The 12531-nt window shown below is 38.4% G+C and overlaps 1 protein-coding gene across 2 annotated transcripts in view; it reads left to right on the forward strand.

Moving 5' to 3' along the window:
- Positions 1 to 12531, forward strand: part of LOC126427372 (histone-lysine N-methyltransferase eggless-like) — a 377652-nt gene that overhangs the window by 41487 nt on the left and 323634 nt on the right. For both annotated transcript variants that reach the window (XM_050089720.1, XM_050089721.1), the window contains exon 4: positions 4837 to 5200. In XM_050089720.1, the coding sequence (XP_049945677.1) occupies positions 4856 to 5200 (345 nt within the window). In that variant the 5' untranslated portion in view covers positions 4837 to 4855. The remainder of the gene's footprint in view (positions 1 to 4836; positions 5201 to 12531) is intronic.

Consider the following 12531-nt stretch of genomic DNA (forward strand, 5'->3'; position numbering starts at 1 on the left):
CAGTTATTTCAGGAGATGAGTCTGTGGGCAACAGAAAAATCAAGTTATCATTTTATGCCCACCCCTGATACTGAGTTTTGCCCAATCAGTCTCACATGCAGCTTCAATTTCTACCTCAGTGGATCTGAGTTTCTTGTCTATTGTGACAAACACACCACCTCTATTTCCTATCTTCCTATCCTTTCAATATACATTTAAATTTTCCCCCAAAATCTCACTGCTATCAATTCCAGGATTCAACGAGCTTTTTGTATCTAGTATTATGTGAGCATTACTGTTTTTCGTGAGCACTTCGAACTCTGGCATTTTTTTGCAAATGCTTTGGCAGTTTACTATTAGGACTTTTATGCTCTAATCTCTTGTTGTTGCGGTCTTCAGTCCTGAGACTGGTTTGATGCAGCTCTCCATGCTACTCTATCCTGTGCAAGCTTCTTCATCTCCCAGTACCTACTGCAACCTACATCCTCCTGAATCTGCTTGGTGTATTCATCTCTTGGTCTCCCTCTACGATTTTTACCCTCCACGCTGTCCTCCAATGCTAAATTGGTGATCCCTTGATGCCTCAGAACATGTCCTACCAACCGGTCCTTTCTTCTCGTCAAGTTGTGCCACAAACTTCTCTTCTCCCCAATCCTATTCAATACTTCCTCATTAGTTATGTGATGTACCCATCTAAACTTCAGCATTCTTCTGTAGCACCACATTTCAAAGGCTTCTATTCTCTTCTTGTCCAAACTATTTATCGCCCATGTTTCACTTCCATACATGGCTACACTCCATACAAATACTTTCAGAAACGACTTCCTGACACTTAAATCTATACTCGATGTTAACAAATTTCTCTTCTTGAGAAACGCTTTCCTTGCCATTGCCAGTCTACATTTTATATCCTCTCTACTTCGACCATCATCAGTTATTTTGCTCCCTAAATAGCAAAACTCCTTTACTACTTTAAGTGTCTCATTTCCTAATCTAATACCCTCAGCATCTCCCAACTTAATTTGACTACATTCCATTATCCTCGTTTTGCTTTTGTTGATGTTCATCTTATATCCTCCTTCCAAGATGCTATCCATTCCGTTCAACTTTTCTTCCAAGTCCTTTACTGTCTCTGACAGAATTACAATGTCATTGGCGAACCTCAAGGTTTTTATTTCTTGTCCATTGATTTTAATACCTACTCCGAATTTTTCTTTTGTTTCCTTCACTGCTTGCTCAATATACAGATTGAATAACTTTGGGGAGAGGCTACAACCCTGTCTCACTCTCTTCCCAACCACTGCTTCCCTTTCATGCCCCTCAACTCTTATAACTGCAATTGGTTTCTGTACAAATTGTAAATAGCCTTTCGTTCCCTGTATTTTACCCCTGCCACCTTCAGAATCTGAAAGAGAGTATTCCAGTCAACATTGTCAAAAGCTTTCTCTAAGTCTACAAATGCTAGAAACGTAGGTTTGCCTTTCCTTAATCTAGTTTCCAAGATAAGTCGTAGGATCAGTATTGCCTCACGTGTTCCAATATTTATATGGAATCCAAACTGATCTTCCCCGAGATCGGCTTCTACTAGTTTTTCCATTCGTCTGTAAAGAATTCGCGTTAGTATTTTGCAGCCGTGACTTATTAAACTGATAGTTGGGTAATTTTCACACGTGTCAACATCTGCTTTCTTTGGGATTGGAATTATTATATTCTTCTTGAAGTCTGAGGGTATTTCGCCTGTCTCATACATCTTGCTCACCAGATGGTAGAGTTTTGTCAGGACTGGCTCTCCCACGGCTGTCAGTAGTTCTAATGGAATGTTATCTACTCCCGGGGCCTTGTTTCGACTCAGGTCTTTCAGTGCTCTGTCAAACTCTTCACGCAGTATCATATCTCCCATTTCATCTTCATCTACATTTTCTTCCATTTCCATAATATTGTCCTCAAATACATCGCCCTTGTATAGACCCTCTATATACTCCTTCCACCTTTCTGCTTTCCCTTCTTTGCTTAGAACTGGGTTTCCATCTGAGCTCTTGATATTCATACAAGTGGCTCTCTTATCTCCAAAAGTCTCTTTAATTTTCCTGTAGGCAGTATCTATCTTATCCCTATTGAGATAAGCCTCTACATCCTTACATTTGTCCTCTAGCCATCCCTGCTTAGCCATTTTGCACTTCCTGTCGATCTCATTTTTGAGATGTTTGTATTCCTTTTTGCCTGCTTCATTTACTGCACTTTTATATTTTCTCCTTTCGTCAATTAAATTCAATACTTCTTCTGTTACCCAAGGATTTCTACTAGCCCTCGTCTTTTTACCTACTTGATCCTCTGCTGCCTTCACTACTTCATCCCTCAAAGCTACCCATTCTTCTTCTACTACATTTCTTTCCCCCATTCCTGTCAATTGCTCCCTTATGCTCTCCCTGAAACTCTGTAGAAACTCTGGTTTAGTCAGTTTATCCAGGTCCCATCTCCTTAAATTCCCATCTTTTTGCAGTTTCTTCAGTTTTAATCTACAGTTCATAACCAATAGATTGTGGTCAGAGTCCACATCTGCCCCTGGAAATGTTTTACAATTTAAAACCTGGTTCCTAAATCTCTGTCTTACCATTATATAATCTATCTGAAACCTGTCAGTATCTCCAGGCTTCTTCCATGTATACAACCTTCTTTTATGATTCTTGAACCAAGTGTTAGCTATGATTAAGTTATGCTCTGTGCAAAATTCTAAGATGGCTTTCTCTTTCATTTCTTACCCCCAATCCATATTCACCTACTACGTTTCCTTCTCTCCCTTTTCCTACTACCGAATTCCAGTCACCCATGACTATTAAATTTTCATCTCCCTTCACTATCTGAATAATTTCTTTTATTTAATCATACATTTCTTCAATTTCTTCATCTGCAGAGTTAGTTAGCATATAAACTTTTACTACTGTAGTAGGCATGGGCTTTGTGTCTGTCTTGGCCACAATAATGCGTTCACTATGCTGTTTGTAGTAGATTACCCGCATTCCTATTTTTTTATTCATTATTAAACCTACTCCTGCATTTCCCATATTTGACTTTGTATTTATAACCCTGTATTCGCCTGACCAAAAGTCTTGTTCCTCCTGCCACCGAACTTCACTAATTCCCACTATATCTAACTTTAACCTGTCCTGTTCCTTTTTAAATTTTCTAACCTACCTGCATGATGAAGGGATCTGACATTTCACGCTCCGATCCGTAGAACACCAGTTTTCTTTCTCCTGATAACAATGTCCTCTTGAGTAGTCCCCACCCGGAGATCCGAATGGGGGACTATTTTACCTCCGGAATATTTTACCCAAGAGGACGCCATCATCATTAACTACACAGTAGAGCTGCATGCCCTCGGGAAAAATTACGGTTATAGTTTCCCCTTGCTTTCAACCGTTCGCAGTACCAGCACAGCAAGGCCGTTTTGGTTAGTGTTACAAGGCCAGATCAGTCAATCATCTAGACTGTTGCCCCTGCAACCACTGAAATGGCTGCTGCCCCTCTTCAGGAACCACACGTTTGTCTGGCCTCTCAACAGATACCCCTCCGTTGTGGTTGCACCTACGGTACGGCTATCTGTATCGCTGAGGCACGCAAGCCTCCCCACCAACAGCAAGGTCCATGGTTCATGGGGGTAGGACTCTAATCTATGGGAGGCATTTCTTTTGATTTTACACTGATAATTCTGGGTTTCCTAAAGCTATTGTCATCTGATTTGGATGGAGAGTCACCTAATCTAAAAAAGCCTTGTGTGCACCCCACACACAGTCAGCTACCTGAGTAGCAACCTGTGATATGTAGTGCACACCTGACCCTATGGCAAAAGTCCAGGAAGTTGCAGCCTAGCTTGTCACAGAACTTTCGAAGTCTCTGGCTGTCATAGAACTTTCAAAGTCTCTGTTTCAGTCCTTCCACTTGACTCAGAACCAAAGGACCATGATCAGTTCTGGGGACAATGCTGCAAATTGTAGCTGTGTTGAAACTCTGTGCAAAAGGGTGAGCTTCGCAATCTTCTCTGCCAGTTGCTGGAATGGCCCGAGAATGGCCTCGGAGCCCAGATGACAGGCATCACTTGTTCCAACATTCGACACAATCTTTAGTTGGTTGCATCCTTTTCCCTCAATGGCATCTGGAAATGCCTCTTCAACATGCTGAATAAAGCATACACTGAGTGAGTGTACCTGGTGTCCTTTCCTGTCCCTTGCTGCCATTTCCCTAAGGGATACCATCAATTACCGTACATTTGAACCACCAACAATTAATAGCTCCCAACCCCTCCTAACACCAGACAAAACAGGTTTCCCCAAAGCAGATGAAGTGAGTCCCACTGGCTCAGTTTGTTTCAGTGAAAAACACCTGAAACTTGTTGGCTAGAGAAATTGGTACAACACACAGTCCTCCCTGTTGTCCACCCACCTTGTACAGGACATCTAGATCTACCAGTGACGCACCACTCACAGTCAAGTGGACAGATAATGACAGATCCTCTGCAGAGGAGACAGGATCCATTGGATCCTACTTGAGGTACCTTTAGTGTCGGTATCACAGGTAGACGAATCTCGGGAACTCTTCTAATACACTGATTCAGAGCAGCTGCCAATTGTTTGACAGTAGTCAGTGTGATTTCCAACTGCTTAGAAATGTCCACCAACACATCCCAGTTTGCGGTTTCTTAACACCTCTTCTCATTATAGAACAATACTGCAGTCCACATCCCTGTTTGTCTTGTGTTACCATTCTGTTCTGTATTATGTATATTTATTTAGAAGGAATAATTTCATGTTTCAGAAAAAAATGTATGGCAGTTCACTGATTTGGGAATATCTTTCCTAGGTTGTGATTTGATCTTGAAATGAAAATGGCATCACATGTCCCCAGAAAACGTAAATGGGACATGTCACTGAGTGAAAGACTACAGAAATGCCCACACGTTGGGGAGAGTGAAACAGAAAATAATGACTGTCAAGAAGTTTTTTGTGTGGACAGTGACTGTCAAATGAATGATGTTGACTGTATTTTTGTGTCTGAAGAAATCACAAAAAAGAGAGTTCAAAATCATGCTTGCCTGTCACCTGAAGCAATGAACCTTCAGAAGGCTTCCAGACCTATTCAAGAGCTTTATGGGAGCTCATGCAGGATAGAACGAATATGGAGCATGAGCAGTGTGTGTTACTCAAGGACTGAAGAAAACTTAGAGGTAGGTTGCGTGTATAATTTTATCATGTATTTACTGTAGTAATATGAATGGTAGTATTACTTGTAGTCATTGACATTCATGAAAATTTATCCAGTGGGAAGGGGGCTTCAGAATTGCCATTTTTTATATATATATAAATGAGTTGGCCAATTTTACAGTGTATCATGCCACAAGAAGTAAATTTTATATATAATACAAAAAAAGAACTTCTTATATCCCAGAGGATTGATGGTTACTCAGACTTTTGTAGAAGTGAGTGACAATTCTGCAATGAATAAAAACTCTGCACACCACATTATAAGGTAGGAGGGCAAGTGACCCCTCTCTGCCATCTTGTGAATGCCTGTGCAAAACTTTCAAGAATAAAAGGCCAGCCAGCAAGTTCATGATGTCACACTTAGCGACCCACGTAAATGCTCCATCACAAGGCTGCTGATGCTCATTACTCAGTCATTAAATACTGCAAAGAAATTGTGACTGGAGTGCATAATCACTATGCTTTGTGAAGCAGGAAACTGGTACCAGGAAAATTAATCTGTCAAACTTGAAAATCAAAGAGGAAGGGACTCTAATAAAAGACCCAATATATTTGGCAAACTATATAAATGATTATTTTAGTAGCATAGGAATAAAATTACAGGCAAATTTTCTAACAGCCCCTCAGGTCAAAAAGCCAAATAATGGTGTATCACACTCAATGGTGTTATTCCCTACAACACAGGAAGAAGTCTATAAAGCAGTCAGCGAACTGAGAAACAAAAACTCAGCTGGTCTAGATGAAGTCCCCATTTTTATAATTAAGAACTGTATCAAGAGCCTACTTCCACCTTTAGTTGATATTATAAATCAATCTTTCAAGCAGGGCTACTTTCCAGACTATTTAAAATATGCGAAATTACTACCTCTCTTCAAAAAAAGGTGATGCAGGAATAACTGAAAATTATAGGCCAATTTCTCTACTATCATGCTCTGCAAAAATATTAGAAACTATTATGAAAGATAGGCTAATGAATTATTTAAATAAATACAACTTACTGTCTGTTGACCAGTTTGGATTTCGATCAGGGAAAAGCACAGAATCAGCAACAGCACACCTCACAAAACACATTCTAGAAGCATTAGATAAAGGGAACTACACAACAGGTATATTTCTTGATCTAACTAAAGCGTTTGATACAGTAGACCACAACATATTGTTAAATAAGTTAGATGAACTTGGAATAAGGGGACTTGTGAACAAATGGTTCCAGTCATATCTAAAAAATAGAAGACAGATAACTGAAATCTCACATATTTCAAGTTGCTCAAACTATATTGTAAAGTATACTTCAGACCCAAATTATGTAAATATAGGTGTCCCACAGGGTAGAGTCCTTGGCCCAGTACTATTCCTCATTTACATAAACGACTTCCCAAAGGGCATCAAGCATGGACAAACAATATTGTTTGCAGATGACTCAAATGTTCTAATCAGTGACAAATCACCAGATGCACTAAAAGAAAAAGCCAAACAAACACTAAACAGTGTACGTGAGTGGGCATCCAATAATAAACTAACACTAAATCTTAAAAAAACAAATGCTGTTAACTTCTATGTCTGCAAAAAACCACACTATAACAACTTTAAATTAAACAATGAAACTATAGAATGTGTAGACTACACAAAATTTCTTGGTATGCATGTTGACAGTCAGTTAAAGTGGGAAGAACATATTAAAATACTTAGTAACAGAATCGCTACAGCATGCTCTGCTCTGAGAATTCTGACTGCAGTTTGTGATACTACATGTGTCAGATCTGTATATTTTTCTTATATCCACTCTGTTATTACCTATGGAATAATATTTTGGGGAGTCAACAGTAAAAATATTCAAATAGTTTTCAAATTACAGAAAAGAGCAATTCGTATAATAACCAACAGTGGCAGTAGGGCTCACTGCCTTGAACATTTCCAAAAACTGGAAATCCTAACTGTCCCCTGTGAATACATTTTTCAAAGTGTTATGTATGTAAAACAAAATATTGACTGCTATATGAAAAATTCTTTAGTACACAGCTATGAAACTAGAAACCAATACAATCTGCATCTAGAGAGGAAAAATAAAGTTAAAACTCAGCAGAGCTTGTTGTACAATGCTGTTAAATTATATAATAAATTACCCCAAAAAATAAAAGATATTGACACAATCGGACAGTTCAAAACAAAACTAAATTTTTTTTTATTAAATAAAAGTTATTACGCAGTAATGGACTATCTGAATTAAAACATGTAGTGTAATTAAAGTAGCCTACATTGTAATACATGAGGAAATCAAAAATTGTACAGTACTATAAGAAAATTACAAATTACACAAGGATATAAAACTAATTTAAGATACCTCAAAAATGTGTGTAAATACAAATTTTATGTGTATAATTGTAGGTATATTGTATTGTATATGATATTGCTGACGAAATCCACACAATGTAAATTGTTACATGGATTAATAAAGAAATCAATCAATCATGTAGCAGTGAACAGTTATACTTAATGACACACCCTCTGGCTGAACTTAAGTTTTTATGAAAAGAATGAATCAGTAGTGGGTTACTTCACAGAGATGCACCCACAGATTTTAGGTACTAACCATGCAATGAGAGGATGTAACAAAAGCTGAACAGTGAAAAATGTCCTATTTTATTACACAACTAATGTCTCTGAGAAACAGCATGTGTAGCATATTTAAAACTGGCACCATAAATGCATCAGTTATAAAAAAAATTGACCATTAGTTGGCTTATACTATTTTAGCTTGAAATTCAGTAGAAGTTGTTTTCTGTTTAGTATATGTGGCAGTGTGAGTAAGTTTACTAATCATTCAAAGGGAAGCAATGTTCATTAAGCATTCAAAGGAAGTTTGTGTCACACTGTGCCCAAAAACTTCATACGTTTTGTTTCTTAATATTATCGAGATACTGTGCGACACTTACATTTTAATTTACACTTATCACTGAATAAAAGTGTATTATTATGGGCACATCTGTAGGCTAGTAACAGGTAACCAGGAATGCACATTACGTAAGAAAAGAAAATGTTGTCAGACTGTACTAAAAATATCAGTTTTATTTCTTAGCATTTCCAAGACAATGTGCAGGACTTATGTTTGATTTTACAGTAATCACTGAGCACATTGTGCACTGCATCAGAGTAAAAACGTTTTACATTGGGGATATGTGGAAGGTAGTAAAAGGCAATACAGATTAAACATATAAAAAAATTCAAGTTGTCACATAGTGTTTGAAGTTTCTTCCTCTTAGAGAACAGAAGTTTCATTATTTTTCTTTGTGCAATAATTATTCATTACAGTATTTACAAATTTCTGGTGTAATTTCCACTCATCACCTCATTAGCCATAACTATTTTAAAAATGAGTTCAGCTGCTACTTCTCTCTAATTCAGTAGCTTCGTGAAGGAAAGTGTTTCCAACAACTTTTCCAGAGTCAAATAACTGTATGTAACTACTGTCACAGGAAATTCACATGAGATTTTTCAAACGTCCTCTGTCCAAATGTTTAATTAAATTAAACTGATTATCAGTTCTCATAGAACTATCAAATGTCAAAAAATCTGTGTACTCTGTATACTGAAGTTTCCTTAAAATGAGTGGCAATGTAAACCAACAGTGTATCTTAAAGCTGGGACTCTGATAGTGATATTGAAATTAGAAAACTGAATCACTAACATCTCTACAATCCTCAGCATCTTTTGTGGGTGTGTATTTAGTTGTAAGATATTCATGAGTCTTAACTTCTTTTCAGTTTCCGACACCTGCATAAGTGAGATATGGTACTTACATCCTAGTAATTGTCTATACAGACCAAATTTGCTTCCAGAGAATCAGCCTGGAACGTTCCTGGCAGAATATATTATACGTTTAGTTCCTTGCTGCAACATTTTCAGTAGTTACCTGCAGTAATCTGTATCTACTAAGCTGAAGTGCTTTGTGTGTTTTTAAGGACAGTTTATCATTCTCTGAGCTTAAAACTTCTGCATTTGTCTGACCACGTAATAAATTTATTCAGGAAACAATAATGAATATCAAGTGCTTTTACATTTCTTCTTTATGATAAATTCCATTCAGAAGTACATTAACGATGTACTTTCAGCTCAATTGAGTAACCAGTTTAACATTGCCTTCCCAAAGATGAAGGCCACAGAGTTTTCACTGATATGTCATAACCATGTTTTAGCAGCTACTGGTGTTCTATGTCACATACTTCTTCCCTAATTGCAGCAAAAAGCATATATTTAACAGCATCCAGATTGTTGAATTCTGGGTTACAGAATGTTTGCCAATGGCTCTTCAGATTTATCTGGTTGTTTTGTATGCACTTAAAAATTTGAAAAGTGTCATGCAGAGAAAAGAGGTCATTTACTATCTGTAGGAGATGGGTGCACAATACTGGCTTAAGGTGCATTAGCAAAACGTGTAACACATTTTATATAAATGACATATGAAAAGGTTATGGGTAAATTTGGAGAGGATATGGAGGCCAACAGGAACGGGAAACAACTCTTGGATTTCTGTGCCAGTATGGGCTTAGTAATCACAAACTCCTTTTTTAAACATAAGAACATTCACCGGTATACTTGGAAAGGCAGGGGAACCAGATCTGTCATTGACTATATAATAACAGATCAGGAATTCAGGAAGGCTGTGAGGGACACACGTGTATTCAGGAGATTCTTTGATGACACTGATCATTATTTAATCTGTAGTGAAATTGGGATTGTGAGGCCGAAAGTGCAGGAGGTCAGGTCCATTTGTAGGAGGATAAGAGTGGAGAAACTTCAGGATAAGGAAATAAGGCACAAGTACATAACAGCGATCTCAGAAAGGTACCAGTTAGTTGAATGTAGTCAATTACAGTCATTGGAAAAGGAATGGACAAGGTACAGGGACACAGTACTAGAAGTGGCTAAAGAATGTCTTGGAACAGTAGTGTGTAAAAGTAGGATGAAGCAAACAGCTTGGTGGAATGATACAGTCAAGGCAGCCTGTAAAAGGAAAAAGAAGGTGTATCAAAAATGGCTACAAACCAGAACCCAGGTAGACAGAGAAAGATATCTTGAAGAAAGAAACAAAGCCAAACAGATAATTGCAGCATCCAAGAAGAAATCGTGGGAAGACTTTAGAAACAGGTTGGAGACTATGGGTCAAGCTGCTGGAAAACCATTCTGAAGTGTAATTAGCAGTCTTCGAAAGGGAGGTAAGAAGGAAATGACAAGTATTTTGGACAGGTCAGGAAAACTGCTGGTGAATCCTGTGGATGCCTTGGGCAGATGGAGGGAATATTTTGAAGAGTTGCTCAATGTAGGTGAAAATGCGATCAGTAATGTTTCAGATTTCGAGGTAGAATGGGATAGGAATGATGATGGAAATAGGATCACATTTGAGGTAGTGGAAAAAATTGTCAATAGATTGCAGTGCAATAAAACAGCTGGGGTGGATGAAATTAAGTCGGAACTCATCAACTACAGTGGAATGTCAGGTCTTAAATGGCTACACAGGATAATTGAAATGGCCTGGGAGTCGGGACAGGTTCCATCAGACTGGACAAAAGCAGTAATTACACCAATCTTTAAACATGGAAACAGAAAAGATTGTAACAACTATAGAGGTATCTCTTTAATCAGCGTTGTGGGCAAAATCTTCTCAGGTATTGTTGAAAGGAAAGTGCGAGTATTAGTTGAGGACCAATTGGATGAAAATCAGTGTGGGTTTAGGCCTCTTAGAGGTTGTCAGGACCAGATCTTTAGCTTACGGCAAATAATGGAGAAGTGTTATGAGTGGAACAGGGAATTGTATCTATGCTTTATAGATCTAGAAAAGGCATATGACCGGGTTCCTAGGAGGAAGTTATTGTCTGTTCTACAAGATTATGGAATAGGAGGCAAACTTTTGCAAGCAATTAAAGGTCTTTACATAGATAGTCAGGCAGCAGTTAGAGTTGACGGTAAATTGAGTTCATGGTTCAGAGTAGTTTCAGGGGTAAGACAAGGCTGCAACCTGTCTCCACTGTTGTTCATGTTATTTATGGATCATATGTTGAAAACAATAGACTGGCTGGGTGAGATTAAGATATGTGAACACAAAATAAGCAGTCTTGCATATGCGGATGACTTAGTTGTGATGGCAGATTTGATTGAAAGTTTGCAAAGTAATATTTCAGAGCTAGATCAGAAATGTAAGGACTATGGTATGAAGATTAGCATCTCCAAAACGAAAGTAATGTCAGTGGGAAAGAAATATAAACGGATTGAGTGCCAAATAGGAGGAACAAAGTTAGAACAGGTGGACGGTTTCAAGTACTTAGGATGCATATTCTCACAGGATGGCAACATAGTGAAAGAACTGGAAGCGAGGTGTAGCAAAGCTAATGCAGTGAGCACCCAGCTACGATCTACTCTCTTCTGCAAGAAGGAAGTCAGTACCAAGACTAAGTTATCTGTGCACCATTCAATCTTTCGACCAACTTTGTTGTATGGGAGCGAAAGCTGGGTGGATTCAGGTTACCTTATCAACAAGGTTGAGGTTACGGATATGAAAGTAGCTAGGATGATTGCAGGTACTAGTAGATGGGAACAATGGCAGGAGGGTGTCCACAATGAGGAAATCAAAGAAAAACTGGGAATGAACTGTATAGATGTAGCAGTCAGGGCGAACAGGCTTAGATGGTGGGGTCATGTTACACGCATGGGAGAAGCAAGGTTACCCAAGAGACTCATGGATTCAGCAGTAGAGGGTAGGAGGAGTCGGGGCAGACCGAGGAGAAGGTACCTGGATTCGGTTAAGAATGATTTTGAAGTAATAGGTTTAACATCAGAAGAGGCACCAATGTTAGCACTGAATAGGGGATCATGGAGGAACTGTATAAGGGGGGCTATGCTCCAGACTGAACGCTGAAAGGCATAATCATAATCAGTCTTAAGTGATGATGATGATGATGATGACATTATTACCTGAAACAAATGAAACAGTCTGAAAGCCAACAGGTTCTACATCTCCTACTGATGTGCTTACTGCATTAACCTCAAGCAGGTGCTCCATTTTTGGTAACACGAGGGGGCCTGCAGCACACTTCGCACACTTGTAAAGAATGGCTGTCTTTATGTTACCAAGGTAGATATGTATGAGCAAAATCACAGTTTAATCTTAGATTAGTTAAACCATGATAAAATAAACTTGCATAATGTGACCTAAAGCATGGTTTATTTACCTAACACTGAAATAAACTTTAATTGTATCACTCTCTGGCCACAGATAGGTGTTTCCCCACAATTATAACAC

The sequence above is a fragment of the Schistocerca serialis genome, chromosome 11 (genome assembly GCF_023864345.2).
Source record: "Schistocerca serialis cubense isolate TAMUIC-IGC-003099 chromosome 11, iqSchSeri2.2, whole genome shotgun sequence".
In the NCBI taxonomy this organism is placed as follows: domain Eukaryota; kingdom Metazoa; phylum Arthropoda; class Insecta; order Orthoptera; family Acrididae; genus Schistocerca; species Schistocerca serialis.